General features: G+C 42.6%; 1 protein-coding gene across 1 annotated transcript in view; it reads left to right on the plus strand.

Moving 5' to 3' along the window:
* The window catches only part of LOC138296318 (amine sulfotransferase-like), a 499213-nt gene that overhangs the window by 467122 nt on the left and 9983 nt on the right, over positions 1–22108 (plus strand). The window contains exon 7 of the mRNA XM_069235354.1: positions 3432–3612. Within this exon, the coding sequence (XP_069091455.1) occupies positions 3432–3612 (181 nt within the window). The remainder of the gene's footprint in view (positions 1–3431; positions 3613–22108) is intronic.

Consider the following 22108-nt stretch of genomic DNA (forward strand, 5'->3'; position numbering starts at 1 on the left):
TGGAACAGTTTTGCTTTGCTGATATTAAACAATGATGTAAAAAGTATTAAGGCAACATCAAGCACTCTTGTTGGATTCCATGATTTCGGAAGCTCTGGGGCATCACAAAATTTGTCATTAAGTCCATAATCTAAATTTTTCAGGATGTTTCTTAAATGGTTCCTTCTGATTTTACTGCACCCTGTGTTCCTATTTTGGCAGCAAGAACTTCAGGAGCCAAATCGGCTGAGAAAACCGTAAGTGGTTCATTTTTTTTGTTAGTAATTGCACATTCTCATTAGAAAAATGTTTTCACTAATACGGATCAATACACTTTCATCAATGTTGATCATTATTTCTCTGAGCTCACTGAGTGTGAACCCATTGCCAGAAGTGGAAACTTAACTAAAGGTCAGTGGTTATGTTGCTGCTGGGAGCTCATTGTACATTCCTATTTTCAAATGTATGCATTCATGCAGTTCAGGTCGGCATACAAACCCTCTGCAAATAAATTCACCTTGCTGTTTAGAGAGCTTCTCTGCTGAAAACTTCATCTTAGAAGAAACTAGCTGCAGATAAAATCATGTTGGCCCTTTGAGACTCACATACTCTGTACTTTGTTCTTTTGTCAATCCCTTTGACCCTTGTTCTGGCCAAACCACAGATAACACATTGAAGATCCTCTGCTTTCATATCACTTGTTGAGGTGGACGAGTGGTAGCCATCGATCTTCTAAGAGGATGGGCATTGGGTTTGGTTGTCGTCGATTTCTCAGAAGATTCAGGCCCATATTTATACTCTGTTTGCGCTGAATTTGCGCAATGTTTTTACACAAATTCAGTGCAAACTTAACTCCATAGTTATATTTTAATGCTAGACACTTCTAGCGTCAAAATACTGGAGTTTGCACAATTTTTGGAATGCGTGCACCTACCTTGCGTCAATGAGATGCAAGGTAGGCATTCCCATCCAAAAAATGATGCTATCCTCATAGTCCCATATTTATCTCCCTGTGCTCAAATGACACACGGGTGGGAGGGGGGGCTAAATAATGGTGCAAAGCTTGCTTTGCAACATAATTTAACGCCTTGGTCAGACCAGGCATTAGGGGACTTGTGGACCCATTTCCATGGTTAAACAAAAGCCCCAGGAGCACCACCACCAGAGGTACACCGGAGGATAGGGACCCCATCCCAAGTAATTAGGGTAAGTTGTTTTTTTTTTGTTTGCCATCGGGCCCTAACTTGGGGCCCCCTGCATGGCACAGGGTGCACTGGCCATGCCCAGGGAACACTTGTCCCCTGTGCTGGCCATTGGGGTGTTGGGCTTGACTCTTGTCTTTCCTAAAACAGGAGTCATGTTTTCGGTGGTTGTGCACCAGGACATAGTGCTAGTCTTGTTGGAGGCATTTTTTTTTGCCTCTAACCAGGCTAGCGTCATTTTCTGACGCACAACCCCCTCCTTCCCTACTGCCACCCCCACCCAGCTAGCATCTTTTTCTGAGACGCTAGCCCAAGTTTAGCTCTGGCTTGTGCCAATCTTTTAATATGGCATCCGGCTGGCGTTGTGCAATTGTGCAGTTTTGCGGCAAAAAGTATGAATCTGGGCCTCAGATTCTTGTTGTGATTCACTATTTTCTACTTTTTTGACAATTTTTTTTCAGGCATTTTTCCATTGTATACGACATGTAGCACTTGTTGTTACACTGATAAAATATTTGATCCTTTTTACACATTGGTTTCAATCTTTTGTGATCTTTGTCTTTCCCTGTTTCTGCAGCATCTTGAACTCTCTTCTGTTGAACCCCAGTTGTTGTTAGCTTTTCTTTCAGATTGGTTTGGCATATGAAACATTTTTCTTTGTTGTAGGAGTCCTACGTTCAACGTTCTGTCAGGAACTAAAGATCCTCTTCTTCCAGCTTACTTCGCTCATGTTTCCAAATTTGAATCAACAGAAAACCTGAAACAAAAAAAATATCAAAATGAATTAACAAAATGGTGAACACATCATTATAGAGCTGCCATTTTGGAAAATGGTGGAAGGGTTGCTCTGAGAAGGTATTTTCCGTCTCTATAAGACTACTTGACCCCTAAAAACCTATGTTGTGACACCACAATGTAATATACAGGTCTCTTGGTTCCTGAAATATTATATAATCAATGCAACACATCTGCCATTTTTAAATGTGTTGTCCAGAAAAAATTGCTATGGATTAGCAATCTCCCAAGCAAAGTTACTTTTCTAACTATACAAAAACACAAATCAAAAATGAAAATCTCTGGCCCACCATTTTTTTGGAGGTATATCAAGGGGCCAGGACTATAAAGACCAGGGTATGTTTTTAATGGGTGAGTTTTCAAAGGCGATATATGCAGCCTCTGGGCTTGGGCCGAAAAGGCACCTAGGGAAAACTACCAACCACAGAAATTTAGAAAAAGAAGAGATCCGCAGAATCCAGGGTGATGTGGCCTATATGAATCTCAATATGTTTCATTACTCAGAATCAGCTGCAAACATCAACGTATAGGTCCAAGTTCACAATTTCTGAAAATATTTGTTACAGAAAACTCTACAACATTTTAAAAATCACAAAAGTCTCACCATCCAACATTGCCACTCATTTCCTCATAAAAACACAACATTTGTAGTTAGGCCAATTGCCTGGAACTGTAATAGGCCAAAATGTTGACCATATGAAGTCAACTTTAACAATATTCTTCACCCACTGCAGCACACAAGGAAAGAGGAAAAAACGAGGAGGAATGAAAATATTTATCCTCATTATGCCATTATGACGCATTCTGAGGTGTACAAGTCCTTGTAAATCTGGGATTTCATCAAAATCCATGGGAGTTGCATAGAAAAACCCATCACAAAGCACCCAGGGAATGCCTCTATGGTGCAAAGTTAGGTAACGCAGCAACTTACACTGCCTTGCTTTACTACAGATCTATAAGGCCATTCAAAGTCATGCAAAGTTGCTTTGCGTGGCCTCATAGATATGATTTTGTAGTTTGTGGCGCCAGTGCATCAAAAAGATTGAGGCTCCAGCGGCACAAGGGACTCATAAATATGCCCCTAAGCATCTTGTGCTTTTAGAAAGGAGTCATTTCAGATGAAACAGTCATTGATTGAAGTCTGGATTCAGATTTCACACTGTTGATCAACAGTTTCTTGATTGTCTTGTTCCTTTCAATTTTGATAAAAGCTCTTAAGTTGCTGACATTTTCACAGATTTCTTGTAGGGCTATCTGGCTTACCCTTTCCAAAGTCTAAGGTTGAAAAGATAATTTCTAAACTATAATTGTGAAGGCTTTTTTAAGACATTAGTTGCATTATCTCTGTTTTTTCAAGTTCTTTTACATCAATGTCTGAAAAAGATTACATGTTTTCGACAGGTGACAATCCATTGTTTTATTCAAGACTTAATTTTATATTTACAACTATTTCAGGACCTTAAAAACGCTGTGCTGAAGATATGTGACTTTTTGGGGAAGGAACTGACTGAAGACGCAGTTAATATTGTGGTGCAACGTTCTACTTTCAAGAATATGGCTACTGAGAAAGGGGCAAACTATGAATCTTTAAAAGAAAATTTAATAGAAACGAGCCAAGGACGATTCCTTCGCAAAGGTACTGATCCAGTGAACTCACTTTTGGAAGAAAATATTTGTTTCATTATTATAAATGGAATTATGTAAATTAATTTGATATCATTTACATGTTGATAGAAGATCACCAGCCTTCATGTGTTGCCTTTGCCTCTGCCTGTCTGGCAAAAAGCCATCCTTCTAATAGAGAGATTCCCATGACTTAGTGCAGTTGTGTTCACAAAAGTACTTTGCCAAAGCGGTAGAACCTCTTTCATCAAAGCTGTAATGCCCTTCAGCTGACATATGTTGGTTAGTCAGCATATTTTTGCATTTCAGAAGAATTCACCCACAGAAGGACTTTGGCCAATATTTATGGATTTGACCGCAAATTTGAGCTACCGCAGTTTTGAGGCAAAATCCATACCGCCTACTAGACCCATTACATAGCGCCAGGCGGGCACCATGTTAATCTAATGGCACACTGTTGCTTATAAGACAGGCTTGCGTCTAAAGACAAGACGCTAACTGGGGTGGACGGGGAGAGGGGAAAAGGCGTTAGTGGGTCAGAAATTATGCTAGGCGGTTAGCGGCAATAAATATTCTGCTAACCAGCCTAGCGTCATTTTCTAAATACCACCCAAACATTACTAATGTCTAAGTAAACACAGGAGTCATGCCCACCACCCCAATGGGCTGCCCAGGGGACCAGTGTCCCCTGGGCAAGGCCATAAGACCCAGTGCCAGGCAGGGGGCCCCATGTAAGGGGCCCCCAATGGCACAGAAAAAAAAATTAACACTTACCTATACTTACCCAGGATGGGGTCCCACATCCCATGGCATCCCTCTGGTGTGGGTGAGGGTTTTCCTGGGGCTTGGGGTGGGCATCTGTGGGTCTATTCCATGGTGTTCAGCCATGGAAATGGGTCCACAGATACCCTAATGCCTGGTCTGACCTAGGCGTTAAATAATGATGCGCTATTTGGATCCACCTTCTTCATGCGCGTCGTTTCTGCGCCGGAGTGTAAATATGGAGTTGGGGGGTTAGCATCATGTTGTGGACGAGAACGCCTACCTTGCATCCAATTAGCGCAAGGTAGTTTTCCACATCCACAACATGGGAGTAACTCCTATATTTTGACGCTAGACTGGTCTAGGGTCAAAATATGAATATGGAGTTAAGTTTGCGCCATTTTAGGGTAGAAAATTACCCTAAAATAGCACAAGCCAAGTATAGATATGCACCATTGTTTTTAAAGACAAAAAACTCAATGGCCCCAATGTAGGGAGATTTTATATTATTAATGCCCGGATCCACCATGTCTCATGTGGAAACCTGGTCAGCCTAGATATGCATCAGACTGTCCTCCCTAAATAGGTTTGGCATTTTGATGCATTGACTCTGCAGCTCTCTGGCAGACGGGGTGCCGGGTTCATAGGTTTCGAATGACAGAGACAGCTCATGTTCAGCCATCAAATAAAAAGCAGATCTCCCACCTCTAATATCGGTGGGGAACTATGGTTTGATAGGGCAGAAGCCTGACCTATTGACTGCAGGTCTTTCACAGTAACAAACTGTGAATGAGGACCTCTAAAACAGGGTTATTACTATGGAGCAAAGTTCAGTTGAAAGAAGGCTGGACATATTTGTTAGTCTAAAAAATGTATGATCTCTGCGATTTGCATGACCTTTTAGTACTAAAGGATGTTAGTGATTTATGGTCTCACCATCCAATGTTGCCACCCATTTCCTCATTTAAAGCAAATATAGGTGAGCCTATTGCTTGCAACTCCAATAGGCCAAAATGTTGACCGTATGAAGACCACGTTGACAGTATAGTTCACTCACAGCTTTGGCCTTTTCCTATCCATTACGATAAGCACACCCTCACATGAGAGATACTGTTTTAATTGGCAGAAGTGTTAGATCATTGAGTGAAGGGGCTTTTACACAAATTCCAAAATGTCCAGCACAGAAATATGAGGAGATTCAGTGTTTTGCACAAATGTTTGGGATTTTTCTGGACATTTATTGGAAAGAGAGTGTGTATCATCCAGGCAAGCCATACTGTAGAGGACTCCATCTGGTATGCAGTTTTCAGACGTGTCTGGGACTTCTATGTTCCCCTTGATGCTGGACTTTTTCTGGTCCAAATATTGCAGTTCACAACATCCTAAATATGTACCGAATTCCCAATCAGGCCGAGCCACACTAGTTTATAGTTTCAATCATGAAAAGTGTGGGAGCACATCATGCTAGGATATTTTCTATTATCTAATGAGTGTTCCAATTTTATTATGGTTTCCTCTCGTTTGCCATTCTTTCCATAACACTTTTTTGAAACACTTCATGAGAATTACTTTATATTATGTGTAATTCGGAATGCAGAGTTGATCAATTATGTTAGTGGTTTGAGGACATTAGCTCTGGCAAATTACTTTTGCTGGTATCTTAAAGTCCTTGGTCATATATCCCAACTCCAATTATGTTGATCTTCCAGAAAATGTGCTGTTGTCCATGTGTCCCTTGTCCGTGGGTAGGTTGGTGCCTGTGGTGGAGCGTTAGTCATCTTTTGTCTAAACAATCTTTTATTATTTTGTTTGTGCTTGTAAGTGCATGTGTTTGTGTGAATCACATTTGTTTGCTCCCCTTTTGGCATCATGCCATGTGTGTTTTTGTGGCTTCCATTATAGAATTTCACAATCACTCCAGGCTCAAGAGTTCCCCAATGTTTTCCCTCTGTTTTGAAGGCATTTGCATCTATATTTATTACTTATCTGTTCCTAAAGTGAATGTAAACATTTTGGGTAACTTTTAGCACCGGACACTGACTAATCATCCATCACACGTCCCAGTCAGTGGTAGGAACAAAGGATTGTGTTTGCTACTACTGAATCAACAAAAGACAGAAAAAACATAAAATTTATGAATATGGACAGCCCTAATAATCATTTGTTCTGATTCACGAACTGTAGTTTAAAGAGTTTGTACATTTGTACTATTGTAGTTCTACTCATTTACTACAAAATGAAATTGACAAACCTACGGCTGGAGATCTCCACCTCTCCTAGCTTGCGCCAAGAGATCTCTGCAGACGTAGTTGTACATTTTAGTTGAGAAGAGTAAATTGCGGGAAAATGAAGAATATCTCTCACAAAACAGAAAGAGTTCAGAGATGTCAGTGTGTTTTTTAAAGATGTTATGGCCTTGTGAGCAAAGCTAACCACAACTTCACTTTAACATTTTTTCAGTGAATTTGTGGTTTTTCCCATTATTTTCTGCATGTAACTGTCTTAGAGACCCAATCTACTGGTTACTGCTGACCATCAATATGCACCAACTTTGGCTTTGTATAGTGGGGACTAGCTGCAGCTCATGTGCCCAACATATCATGAGCAGCCAACCCCTGCAACTGGGATTATCCATTAGGAAGCAGGGGTATGGCCAGACTGTGTGATCTAGCCTCCATTGTTATTCAACCCCTTTTGTGCAGTGTTATAAGCAGTAGGCTTGGCCACAGGACCTGGCCACCAGTTAGGCAGGCCCTGTGCTCAACTCTCCAAAGGAGGGCAAAAGAGTCTGTCCTGCATTGCAAATCATATTGCTTGCATACTGTGCAGGGCTTGTCATGCAAACCATGATCTTTGGGGTGTTTTGATCCTTTTCATATCCAAGAGTTTGGTGAAACCAACCGTCTCCAGAAATATGCATGAAATTTTGAAAACCTTATCATCTTTAGTTTTCTGTTCTTAAGTCAGGTTTTATGCTGATCAATAAATGCTAGCAAACCTGACGGGAGGGTCAACAATCTTTGATATTCTAATAACCTCAGGGCCATATTTATGACCTGATTTGTGTCACTGTTGCAGCACGCAACATGGTACAAGAGCTATGCAAACCTTAAGTGAGATTTATGAAGTCACGCAAGACCATCTTATGTGGTCCTGCGTCACTCATAAATCTCGCAACACAAATTGCTGCGTTACCTAACTCTGTGCCATGGATGCATTCCATGGGTGTTGCATGGGTGTTTCCATGCAACATCATTGGGTATTGATGCATTCCCAGATTTACAAAAACATATATATGGAACCCTTTGGCTCCACACTCACCAAAACAATATCAAGATTGATCAATATGCTGACAATACTCAGCTCTACTGTAAAATCCCCTCATCCCACAACATTTCACTTAACAAAACCTGCCTCAAACTAATACTGAATTGTATTTCAAATACCTTTATAAAGCTCAACCCGGCACACATTTCTCTTGTTCAATAACAATACAAACTAGCCACAGCTTCAACCCCTATCATCAGACAGTTAAGTGTAGATTTTTTATTAATACAGATCTGTCCTTTAAAGAAGACATTACTCAGAAAAAGAGGACTTCATGATCATTTCTCCTTCTTAAAAATGAGAATCCCTTTCTACTTAAACATTACTTCATAACAGCAGTACATGCCTTTGTGCTCTCCCACCTTCATAGAGGAAATACTGTGGTGAAAGACCTTGCAAGAAACAGACCGTTGCCACTAAAAAGCATCCTATTCACAAAAGCTAATTTCACAAGGGCTTGAAGGAATTCATCCACATCACTAACACTGAAGGGAATACATTGGCTTCCCATCCAAATATGATGATTTTCTAGACAAATTTCATGACCTATAAGGTCATAAGAAACCACAACCTTTGTGTATCAGTCTGCAGTGTCAACTGAAGGATTTTGGGGACTCTGTGTGGAACAAATTTGATTTTTATTCCCCATTTCTTATTAATTTAAACTTTAACAAGGTCACACAAAAACAGTTGAACTATGTCTTGCTTGGGACCAGAAAAGAATCCTTAAAATGACACAGAGACAGAAACAGAGGAAGAGGATGGGAACGTCACAGAAAGGTTTAGTTAGAGAGGTAGAACAGACAGAGGTTAGAAAAGTCATTTTCCAAGGGGGGCTTTTGAAGGCTGGGGCCCTTGGCAAGTGGCTTTTTTGCCCATGCCTTAAAATGTCTCTGCCAGTCTGAGAAACTCTCCCTTAAAACAGACAGCAGAAAATGTTTTGTGCCAGAATCTAGTACACCATCAGAGTAGAGATGAAGAAATGCACAAAGCAAAGTACACAAAGATAGACCTTTGCCATATATACAGTACAGCAAAGATTTGGATGATCCCCGTTGACATCATAAATGCTAAAACTCTTCTGCAATTCGGCAGAGTTCCTGATTTTTTTGTAAGCGATCTTTACTTCTGGCTGTCACCCAATGTTCAGCACTCTCCTTCCCCTTATCAAGATTTGCACTATACATGTACCACTACTGATTAACTTACACACCATTTTTTAAAACTATTATTTTTAAGGGAACACAGGTTCTCTACAAAACAATACTTTTCAAAAGTGTTGTGAAAGTCAGTGACGTGTGGTTGACCATGACTTTGACGCTCTTCAGAAGGGCAAGACTTTAAATTGAACCTAAGTAAAACTTCATGAGTCTGAACACCCCTTTTTATGGTTCACAGGTAGCCCCTAATACCTCCTGGTCCTAGAAGCCCAGAAATGGAAATGTTCAAAATCCGCCATTTCAGGAAAAGTTCTGTAACTTTGCCTGGTGTGTCCTAATTGTCCATATAGCATGTAAGGGAACCATGTAACCCTTTTGTGGATCACTGTACCCAGTGGTCTGGAAGTTCAATTGAACCTAACAGAGAAATCCTTATTTATTTTTTGTAGACCTTCACCCACTTTGTTAGTTCCATGCTTCATTACTAGATTTTATCCTGGTCATATTCCAGGAAGCATTGGTGCTAATTTATCAAATGGGGTCCTTCAATTAAAAATACATAAAGGAGAACCCAGGGCCTGATTTATACTTTATTAGCCCCGCATTTGCATCATTTTTTTTTTTTTTACGCAAAAGCATCGCAAACTTACAAAATTAAATTATATTTTGTTTGTGCCGCTAAGCATAAAAAAATTACGTAAATGCGGTACCAAACAAGTATAAATCAGGCCCCGGTATCTCTTTACTAATGAGTACCCTTGATATGGTTAGGGAAAGTGGGTGTTTTAGGGATTTAGGACTATATTTATACTTTTAAGCATCGCATTTGCGTAATTTTTTTACGCAAAAGCAGCATAAACTTGCAAAATACAATTGTATTTTGTAAGTTTGTGCCATTTTTGCGTCAAAAAGCAGCCCAAACGCGACGCTTAAAAAGTATAAATATGGGCCTTAATGTCACTATATCCTGGGAAAAGTCTGCATTGTTCAGACCTCTCAATGCAATCTCTCTGTGTCCAAGGCGTTCGTCAGGACTCTGTTACTGCCCCATGTCACACAGTAAATCCTAAAGGCTATCTAATCCCAATTAGTCCGGACACATAACACAATATATAACATGTAAATGGCATACTTCCCCATTGCTCCAGATCATCTATTAATGCCTGAAAAGAATGTACATAGGTGATCACGTCAAGGGTTCAATTCTAATATCTACATACAAAATTATAAATCTGTTGTGCAGTGTGGGTGGAGACAAACATAGCACATCATACTAGCATGCATACAAGGTACGAGTATGTCTCAAACAATGTAGAACATATATGCATTATTGAGACGCAAAGGTCTATGTGGCACACTACACACTGTATTGCAAGGTGATTAATGAAGACAAGTTATCTAGGGATTATAAATAGTGCCATAGTTTCCAACCCTGTTTCAGTATATGTTAATGCTTCATAAGAACAGGAGGCATGCCCATATAGTCAAACTCTGTCAAAATTCCATAATGATGAATTCAAAGTGATGTCGTAGCCAAAGAAGAAAACAGAGATCTTACAGAGCCAGCTTAAAAAAAAATTGTCATGTCGATCAGTATTAAAAGGCCCCTCACCACTCCATAGGATCCAACCGGAAATTGTACCTAGACAATGCTGTCTCGGGTTTGCCTTCATGGCACGTTTGCTATGGAGTCTCTTTTTATATCTGTGAGAATATAGCCTTTTTCTAGCATGGTTACCCCCACTTTTGGCCTGGTTGTGAGTGTGTGTCAGTGTGTTTTTACTGTGTCACAGGGATCCTGCTAGCCAGGACCCCAATGTTAATAGTTTGTGGCCTAATATGTATGCCTATGTAGTGCCTAACTGTGTCACTGAGGCTCTGCTAACCAGAACCTTAGTGCTTATGCGCTCTCTGCTTTTAAATTTGTCACTGTTGGCCAGAGACTTCATTTAGCAATTTCAGTTGGCTCACTGGAACCCCCTTATACGTCCCTAGTATATGTACCTAGGTACCCAGGGCATTGGGGTTCCAGGAGATCCATATGGGCTGCAGCATTTCTTTTGCCACCCATCGGAAGCTCAGACAAACCCTTACACAGGACTGCCATTGCAGCCTGTGTGAAATAGTGCACATACTATTTCACAGCCATTTTCACTGTACTTAAGTAACTTATAAGTCACCTATATGTCCAACCTTCACTTGCTGAAGGTTAGCTGCAAAGTTAACGAAGTCTGGGCCATTTCCCCAGACTTTGTGAGTGTGGGGACGCCATTACACGTGTGCACTACATATAGGTCAATACCTATATGCAGCTTCACAATGGTAACTCTGAATACGGCCATGTAACATGTCTAAGATCATGGAATTGTACCCCCATTCCAAATCTGGTATTGGGGAGCTGAGTCCATGCATCCTCGGGGCTCCACCATGGACCCCCAGTACTGCCAAACCAGCTCTCTGAGGCTTGCACTGCAGCTACAGCTGCTGCCACCTCACAGACAGGGTTCTGCCCTCCTGGGGTCTGGGCAGCCCTTTCCCAGGAAGGCAAAATAAAGCATTTCCTCTGAGAGCAGGGTGTTACACCCTCTCCCTTTGGAAATAGGTGTTACAGGCTGGGGAGGAGTAGCCTCCCCCAGCCTCTGGAAATGCTTTGAAGGGCACAGATGGTGCCCTCCTTGCATAAACCAGTCTATACCGGCTCAGGGACCCCTTCTCCACTGCTCTGGTGGGAAACTGGACAAAGGAAAGGGGAGTAACCACTCCCCTGTCCATCACCACCCCAGGGGTGGTGCCCAGAGCTCCTCGAGTGTGTCCCAGACTTCAGCCATCTTGCTTTGCAAGGTGTGGGGGACACTCTGGAGGGCTCTGAGTGGCCAGTGCCAGCAGGTGACATCAGAGACCCCCTCCTGATAGGTCCATACCTGATAAGGTAACTAATCCCCTTCTCAGGGCTATTTAGGGTCTCTCCTGTGAGTTCACTTCAGATTCTGCTTGCATGTTTCCTTCAGGAATCCTCTGCAACAACTTCAGACTCTTCTGACCTCGGATCAACCGCAGCCTGCTCCAAGAAACGCTGTAACTGCAACAAAGTGTCTACAAGGGACACTTTTCTTCAGCAACCTCAGCTCCAAGTCAGCAACTGCAACAGTTTCCATGGTGTGCATGCTTTGGGGACTCCCTGTCTTCATCCAGCACTAGAAGGACCGAAGAAATCTCCCGTGGAGTGACAGAGTCACTCCCCTGCTCCAAGCAGGCACCTTCCAAGGCGATGACCAGTATCCTGGGACTCCTCTCACAGTGAGGAGCGTGCTCCTAAGGACAAAGAGGGTGGACATCATCAACTTAGACTGTCCTGAGGTCCTGCTGACGCAATTTGGAGGAGGTAAGGCCTTGCCTTCCCCAAGAACGATGGTACCCCTGTGTATTGTGTATTCTTTGCCTCCTTAGGCCTCTGTGAACTCTTTGCAAAATTCCTTTGTGCACAACCTGGCCCAGGTCCCCAGCACTCCACCTTGCAATGCTCAACTCGCTGAGTTGTTCTCCGGCGGAATGGGACCTTTTTTTGTTGTGCTGCATCAACTGCATTTTGCACCTCCTTTGAACCCAGATCCTGTTTTCTGGGGATGCTAGCTGGCATCCTGAGGGCTCTATAAAGTGCTGACAGACCCCTCTTCCTCCTCACACAGTGTTGATGCCCCCAGGTCTCTCCTGGGTCCATCCAGCTCCATTTTGATGAAAAATGCACTTTTGTCATAGCCAAGGCTTGTTGGCGCCTTCCAACACAAAATCTCATTTGCAACAATCTTCACACCAGGGGAAGTTTTTTGCATTATATAGGAACCTGCTGGCGACTCCCTAGGGTGCATTTCTGCAGTCTTCTACTAACTGGGGACTCTTCTTTTGCACCCTCTTCTGGGTTGGCAGGGGCTCCTGTCCTTCCTGGAACATCTTTCGACTTCTGGACTTGGTCCCCCTCCTTAGCAGGTCTTCAGGTCCAATAAACCAGCAGTTGTTCTTTGCAGACTTGGTTGGCTGCTGCAAAATCCCAAAAACGAGGTGTAGTGTGTCCTAAGGAAACTTGCAGTACTCTACTCCTGCTTTTCTGGGCTCTGGGGTTGGGTACTTTACCTACCTTTACTGTATTCTGCACACACTACACTTGTCTAGGGGGGAATTTGTGATTCACATTCCACTATTTTAGTGTATGGTTTGTGTTGCCCCAAGACCTATTTTCTCCCATTGCATTCTTTAGGATTTCCTACTATTTGCATTGTTCTATGTCTATTTACTTGTCTAATTTTGGTGTTGTGGGAGCGTATCTCTTATATTGAAAATTAACATGAAATGTTTATGAACTAATGCGTAATGATGCTGCATAGAAATTGTATTAATGTGCCTTACTAAACGTGTGTTTTTAATGTGCCCACGGGGGTGGCCACCAATGTATACGAGGATTAATGAAATTGACTAATAATGAAGAATTTGTGTATTAATGTATGATTTTATACTAGTATTACGGGTTATATGGGTTAAGGTTTGCTAATTAATCACTAGGCCTTAGTTAGCATGAGTCGAGGCCTAGCTGCCTGGTTTCATATTAAATGTGTTTTTCTAACGTGCAGTGTGCTGACTTGCTGAAGGACATTTACTCGTACTTTTCCAAAAGCTAGAGGATGTATGTAACCGTAGTGGATCCGTTCTCATGAAACTCGACTTGCTCAAGGAAACATTTTTGCCGAATGCAACAGTGTAAACTTGCAACAGGTACAAGGTCACCTAAACTAGTATAGACAATGGGACTACTGACCGGGATGTGAGAGGACCACAAGAACATGAAATCATACCGGACATTCTGCCCTTTGGAGACGTCAATCCCAGGAACCAATAAACTACGTGAGAACTGTTATGAGGTGATGTTTTTGATGGCATGACTGGTAAACCATTGGATGGAGATAGTGGTGCGTCAAAATTTGCCCAATTAGGAATTAGGGGACTGTACAACAGAAAAGGGATAAAAATCCTTTAACATAAGGAAAAAGTAGAGTTCCGGAGAACCCATTCTTTCCGTTATCTAGACACTCTGTCACTCTGCCTAAAGACTTTGCTGTATGATTCTTTGAATCATTCTTATCCTACTTTGCGTAGCATGTTTTATACTTTTCCTCCTTATGAGGGAAGTACCTCTATTGCCCCGTCTTGCAGAACTTTGCTGAGATTTCTGGCTGATGGCGAATTAGCTGATGTCCTGAGGACGAAGACTGATTCTTTATGTTGACCCATTACGGAGGGTAAATATATAATGATGCAAATGTAATTGTTTGTTTGCCTTTCCTTTCTAGGTACCAACTGCTTCTTTTGACAAAGACCTTAGTTAGACATTTTCCAAATTGATGTTGCTAAATTGTTTTGCATAAAGCTCAACATGCAAATGCTAATTCGAGGTTAGTTAAGGAGTTCACTGAATGACACAAGTAGACAAATGACTGAATCTGTGCTTTGTTGAATAACGCGCTAATGATATTCTGCTAAAGTTAATCCATGTTGACGTTGTGCTATGTTCTAATGTTTATAATCTTTGCTTTGATGAAATCTTATTCGAGTTGCCATATTACGACAATGTTGATGTGTTTTCTGGTTTTGAGACTAATAAACTTGCTAGTAGAATTGTAATCAAAAGGGAATAAATATCATAAACTTTGCTAAATCTGGTTTAGTTATTCATGACAGAAAGGTCATGGTGGTTTCCGAGTCTTATTGATGTCATTGATTGCTTTGATTGACTTGCTATTGTGAATATTGATGAGATTATCGACTTATTGATTGACATGTTGAGTAGCTATCTCGTTCTAAGGAGACTTCAATCAGGGTCAAAACATTCATCAGCCTAAAACGAGTCCCAGAGTCAGTAAATTATCAAGATTGGGACGCGTTAGCAGTTCTGGTAGCAGAGGACGGTTTTGGCCCTTTGGGTCCCTAGGACAAGGGACCATTGTTTAGAATTTTTTTTCGAGATAATGCAAATCGGAGATATGATGTGCCCCTAAATCCCCTATGACTTTCCCAGAATCTCGGCGCTTGCCTAAGTGAGTTGGGTATGTTCTCGGCGTTCTAGTGATAGTATGTGTGACGTAGAATTTGCGCTTGCTCAGCTTATGCATATCGCAGGTGAATTGTGAGGTTTGTGAGAATTAGGCCAGGTAATGTTTTAGTAGGAGTGTGCGTACTCCGCAGTATGAGAGTAGGGAAGTCGTCGAACTTCATGTGAGTGTGGCGCTTTGTGCTCCAAAATTGTCCATGTGGTTGTTGTTGATGTACGGACCCGTCGTGGTCTGAGACTCCGGAGTATATTGATAAGTGTATGAGACACTTGGTTTATGTTTGAATTTGTGCGGTTTAATAGGTCAATCGGGCGTGGTTGACGAGTCGAGTTTGAGTCAAATGTGTGAATGGAACCTTCGATGGAGATTTGGCAACTTCTAAAGTGCACTAGAACGAACCATTGGCAAGTCCAGAGTAGGATTTGCGGGTCGAATTCTGCTTGCTAGTGCGGGATCTGAGAAGGAGAGAGTAGCGGCCGAGGCTTCAAGTGAAATCTCTGTTAAGTTCTGAAGCGATTGTGTTACCCTTCCTGTAGTAAACCGGCAAATTTGAGTTTATTGTTGAGGTGCTCGCAATATATTGCATTAGTTTTGTGTGACTCTAGTGTGAGGAGGACAAGCCGCAAGACTTTGTCAGCTGCAGTGTGTGTGAGTGTGACGTTATTGGAGCCGCGCTGGGATAGGTCAGTTGCCGAGAGGGGTCTCGCACGGATTGGCAGCCGTCTGTGAGAGGCAATTGGTTGAGAAGGTAGGCGAAGAGTGTTCCGGTAACTAAAGTCACTTCCTGATTAGATTCTAAATAAAATAAGAGACGCAAAAATGAAGTTTTTCAAGGCTTTAAAAAGTGCTTTGAGTGGAGAGGCATATATTAAAGCGATTGTGAGGGAGACTACACCGCCAGAGGATACTCCGGCTTATACCGTAATGGAGGAGAAGGGAGTCGCACCATGTCTTTGGCTAAAGCAGTGGTGTAAAATGACAGAAAAGGAGGGATGTTTGGCGTTTCCGGAGTACGGAAAGTTCAATATAAGGATTTTGTAAAATTTGCGGAGGGTGTTAAGTGAGCAAAAACCACCTCCGAGACCAGCTCAGTTTGAGGCATTAGCGATTTAGGATTTAATGGCCATACGACAGAGACAGCAGAAATTCGTGAGGAGAATGAGAAAAGCAGAAAAGACTCTAGCGGAGGCTAGATGGGATGATGAGACCAAAATGTGGAGAAGAGGAATAGTAGACAGAATTAGGATGTTTCCGGCTATAACTCAAGAAGCGGAGAGACAGGGAAAGAAGACCACTTGGAAAACAGACAAGGGCTCTAGTAAGCCAAAGGAGACTCAGAAGTCTTGGGCAGATGCAGATGATTCAGATGATGATGAGTTTCTAAATCAGTTGTTACATGATTGACCGCTTTCATATGCATGAATAATAACAGACCGAGTACTAGTTTGGGTCCTGAAGATCCGACACAAAATCAGGGAAACAAGAATACAGTACAGACAAGCAATACAGTTCTGATACAGAATGGTGTCAGTGTATCTACTGCACCAGGCACACATTTACAGTTGCAGTCACCACCAATTCAGAGGCTCTACCCTGATGTCCCAGTGCTAGAGACAACTTCGAACTTGATGGTGCCGCCTGATTCGATATATACTAGATCAAAGTTAGTACAGATTGAGCCAACTCCACAACTGCTGCCCCAGCCGCAGCAACAGGTGGTTCCGAATTTTATATCGGTCGCAGGACCGCAGTCAGCAGCTACAGCACCCATGATGAATCAAGATATGGAAGTTAATGCTCCACAGGGTTTGGGAACTGGACAGGCACCAGCTGCTATATAATTGCCAATTACTGTTGGTCCCCCGGTACCGCTAAATGTGCAGGCAAAACCTAGTGTATGCGATCAGGGAATAATGACTTAAGAAGCGATAAGAGGAGGGTTCACAGGAACTTCCTAGGGAATGACACCAAGAGAACAGACAGCAGAAGGATCTAGATCCTTGTTGGACTTCAGTCCGATTGGGGTTCCTTTAGAGACAATGAGGCAAGCATGGTTAGGTACATTAACCCCACAGGTAATGAGTACAAATACGACACAGACACCAATGATGCAGTCTGGAAATGTCTTGTTGCAAGGCTTAACCGCGCAACAATTGAACGAGTGGTTGGACAAACTCAACATTCCACAGAATACTTCAGTGATTGCAGAGCGATCAGAAAGAGAGGAATACCTGAATTTGGTGAGACTGGGGGTGGAAGCTACAGAGTTGGTAGAAGGAACTATGGGAGTGAACAGGTTACAGTCATACACTGAAGCAGAATTGAGGCTTCTGTGCCCCAAAATATCTAAAGAAGTGAGCAGGGTGCATCAGAGGTTAGTGAATGCAGTGGACAAATACGGCATAGACTTAGACAATACTAAGCACTTGAAGAGGAGTTATAGGTTAGACTTTGAACCTAAAGATTTCGATCATATGAGATCCACTGGAATGAAGGCACACCTCAAAGAGATATTGCAGAGTGCTCAAATTTGGGGAGCACTAGAGACGTGGGAAGGCAGATGGGCAAAGAAGAGAGATAGAGAGAAAGGTGACTGCCCGGAACTGAAGCAGGCAAAAGCTGCACCAGACACGGGGACAATAAAGATGGTGCCAATGAGAGAAACAGCTGGAGGGGTTTTAGTCCATGTACCGTGGTCTAGAGGTGACATTCTGTCATTCACCAACGATTATCTCAGGTTGAGGGAGAAGCCAATAGAATGGTATCAGCAGACGGACATGTTTGTGAAGCTTGCGAAATGTCTTTGGGAAGACTTGAATACATTGTTCGAGATTATAGTCCCAGCTGACTTATGGCTTGAGTGAAAGAGGGGTGTCCGACAAGGGACAAGGCTACTGGAGCACCGTCTCCTGATGTGATGAGGTATTACCATAAGGTAATTGAGTTTTTGAAACAGAGGGTGTCACCGAAAGTTACTGATTGGCAGAAGATTGATCGAACAGCACAAGAAGGAAAGGAGTTGATACATGCTTACTATGAGAGATTGTTAAAAGCATTCAAACACTATAGTGGCACTGAGGTCATAGAACCGAAAGACATGAATCACCTTGTGTTCAGATTTGTTGAAGGGTTCAGGCCAGAGATTAGCCAGATGATTAAGAATCATTTGATCTGTTAGCAAGCGAAGCCGATTGATGAGGTGTTTTGCAGTATGCAAAATACTGTAGTGATGAGATTGAGCTGAAACAGAAAAAGCTGAAAGAGAAGGTGATGGTGATGCAAATTAGAGCAGCTCAGGCAGGGATGCAGGGAAATGGAGTACAGCAGATGGTCCAGCAGCAACCGTAAAGGAACCAGATGTTTCAGGCACAACCGAGAGGCCGAGGTCGAGGAGGTTTTGTAAACCGCGGTCCAGATTTGAATACAGTTGTGATTCAAAATGATGAGCAAGGAATGAAAAAGGTGTTACCATGTCACGCGTGTGGGGGCGTGGGACACTGGAAGAGGGAATGCCCGATGATGGTGCAGGATGGTGTTGGATAACAAAGCAATGATGTCAGTACATTTCAAAATGTGAGGGGTCCAAGAATGAGGGGTTCAAATCCGAACTTCCAGAATAACATGGTGTGGATGTAGGGTCTCCAGTCTATGCAACAAATACAAATGCTGCATATGCAACCAGCACAAGTGCAGCAAGTACAACAGCAGGTTCCCATGGTACCTAGACATCAGATACAGTTACCATTAGCTCCGATGGGCCAGCAACAGTTGATGCTTCCTCAATAGGTCACAGGCCAAACAATGAGTCAAAATAATACCGTACAACAGTTCCCATTGAGTTGTGAGGATGGAATAAACGATGAATGGTCGGATGATTGTTCAGATGGTGAGAAGTGCAGGCTTGCAGCGTCCCTAGAAGTAGATCAGACGGGACCCTATGTACAGGGAAACATGATGGGTCATAAGATTTCATTCCTAGTTGATACAGGAGCTACACGCTCTACAGTCAGAAGTGCAGAGGTTCCGAAGTTGCCACTTTCGGGGTGTACGATAAGAGTGGTAGGAGTAGCAAATCAGCTCCTGACAAATCCGATTACAGATCCGGTCCAAGTTGTGATTGGTACCTTCCAGGGATTACATAGGTTTGTAGTCTGTGACTCAAGTCCCGTGTCACTATTGGGAAGAGACTTGCTGTGTAAGACGAGGTGTTCAATTACCTGTTCAAATTAAGGGATTGAAGTGCAGACAAACAGTGATGATGAAGGGGAGGATGGTCAGATCTCAGAACCTGAGACCATAGACGAGGAGTACCCTTTGATAACCTTCTTCCCGATGTTCACAATGACTGATTTGCCAACCGAATTACAGGGAACAGTGACAGAGAAGGTGTTGGACTTGACAGGAAAGGAAGTGGGATTGATAAAAGGAGTAGAACCAGTCAAAGTAGAAGTGAAGCCAAATGCAGTGTTTCCCCAAGTACCGCAGTACCACATGGCACAAGATGTCCTCATACAAGTGACACAGATAATTGCGGACTTTGTGAAGCAAGGGGTCTTAAAAGAAGTGATGAGCAGCCCGTGTAATTCATCAATAATTGGTCTTGAAAAACCCTTTTGGGAAAGTTCGAATTTTCCAAGACCTGAGAAAAGTTAATCAGATTGTGGTAAAATGTTACCCCGTAGTGCCAAATCCAGCCGTGATTATGTTTCAGGTTCCGTGTGATGCAGAGTGGTTCACAGTCGTGGACCTGTCTCAAGCATTCTTTTCTGTACCTCTTCATGAGGACAGCCAATTTCTCTTCAGCTTCAAATTCCTGCACAAAGTTTACAGTTGGTGTTGAATTCCTCAAGGGTTTTCAGAATCACCTTCCATTTTCAATCAGATAATGAAGAAGGATTTGGAATCATTAGAACTGCCTTTTAGTTCAAATCTAGTACAGTACATTGATGATTTATTGATTGCGTCCAAAACTAAAGATGACTGCAGGTATGATACTATTGCCTTGCTGAATCATTTGGGATAGAAGGGACATAAAGTGTCCCCAAAGAAGCTACAGTCCTGTCAGTAATAGGTGAAGTACTTAGGCCACCTGATTGAAAAAGGGTCGAGGAAAATATCCAAAGAAAGAGTGACAGCCATACTACAGATGAATCACCCGACAACCAAGAGGGACGTAAGAATGTTTTTGGGAATGGTGGGCTACTGTCGCCAGTGGATTCCCAACTTCTCGATCATCTCTAAACCTTTGGTGAGGTTGACTGTCAAGGAGATTCAGGATGGCCCGGGTGCCATGACCATGTCCGAGAAAGAGATGAGGGCATTCATTGAACTGAGGATGAGTATGTGCAGGGCACTAGCTTTAGGTATGCCTGATTACACAAAGCCTTTTGTACTGTTTTGTCATGAACGTGATGCTTGTTCTTTGTCTGTCCTGACACAGGTCCATAGAGGTGCAAACCGTCCAGTAGCATCTTTTTCAGCTACTTTGGACCCAGTTGCAGCAGCCTTACCAGGTCGTTTGCGTGCAGTTGCAGCAGTTGGTCAAAGCCTTACTCAGTGTGAAGGTATAGTGATGGGCCATCCCTTAACAGTAATGGTCCCACATTCAGTCGAAATACTACTTACCCAAACAAAGACTCAGGATATGATGAATGCTCGCCTGACTAAGTATGAGAATTATACTGGGGTCACTAAATGTATCTCTGAAGAGACGTACTGTGTTGAACCCGGCAACTTTGCTTCCTAATGAAAATGCAGATATTGATGATGATGAGGAGGTAGAACATGATTGTCTTGAGGTAACAGATCTGTGCACCTAACCGAGGCCTGACATTAAAGATACCCAATTGGAAGAGAATGATTATGTTATTTTATGTTGACGGTTCATGCCTGAGAGACTCGGTAGGAGTATTGAGAGACGGATATGCCGTATGCACAATCTCTGGTATCCTAGAAGCATCCTAGCTCGAAAGAATATACTCTGCTCAAGTGGCTGAATTGGTTGCTCTTACTAGGGCATGCCATGCCGCCAAACATTTGAAAGTCACCATCTATACAGACAGCAGATACAGTTTTGGAATTGTCCATGATTTTGGCCAGTTGTGGTCACAGAGGGTGTTCCTGACCTCTTCTGGTTCTCCAGTGAAAAATGGCAAAAGAATTAAGGAATTGTTGCATGCGATTCAGTTACCTCTTGAAATTGCCGTGGTGAAATGCAATGCTCATGTTAAGTCACAAGACTTTGTGTCAATGGGAAATGGATATGCAGATCAAGTCGCAAGGTTTTGTGCATTGAACTGTATATTGTTCCAAGATCAGTGGGAATTGTACCTGAAACTGAAAATGAAACATGCTCAGGTTATGCATTAAGGGTGGTTGACACACTGGATGAGTTCAAATCGTTGCAGGGACATGCCAGCAGGGAGCAGAAACGCTCTTGGCTCAAAATGCAATGTGTACAAAGACCTGATGATTTATGGGTTTCAGATGAGGGAAAAATGGTTTTGCCAAACAGCCTTTTGTCACAATTTGCGAGGTTTTACCATGGTCAAGCACATGTTGGGCGAGACGCAATGATCAGGTTGTTCAAAATCGATTGGTTCAATCCAAAATTCAGACAAGCTGCAGAAGTTATCTGTCACAGGTGCATCATCTGTCAACAGATGAATGCAGGGAAAGGGACCTTGGTGAATTTGAGCCACATTGGGAGAGCAGGAGGTTCATTTAGCAGAATGCAGATGGATTTTATTGAGATGCCTGTGTGTGGAGGTCTGAGGTATGTGTTGGTGATTGTGTGCATTTTCAGTCACTGGATTGAAGCTTACCATACACGTAGAAATGACAGTCTCACAGTAGCGAAGTTGCTGCTTAGGGAATTGATACCACGTTTCAGGTTTCCAATCTCTTTAGAAACAGATAGGGGAAGTCACTTCAACAATGAGGTGATAAAGCTCTTGTGGGCTGCGCTGAACATTGAACAGAAGTTGCACTGTAGTTACCGCCCTGAAGCATCAGGACTAGTGGAGCAGATGAATGGTACCTTGAAGTCGAGAATGGCGAAAATGTGCACAGCTACGAATTTGAAATGGTCAGATGCATTGCCCTTAGTGCTGTCAATGAGAAACACACCGACAAGAAAACAGGACTGTCTCCTCATGAAATT

Source organism: Pleurodeles waltl, chromosome 5 (assembly GCF_031143425.1).
Source record: "Pleurodeles waltl isolate 20211129_DDA chromosome 5, aPleWal1.hap1.20221129, whole genome shotgun sequence".
NCBI lineage: Eukaryota > Metazoa > Chordata > Amphibia > Caudata > Salamandridae > Pleurodeles > Pleurodeles waltl.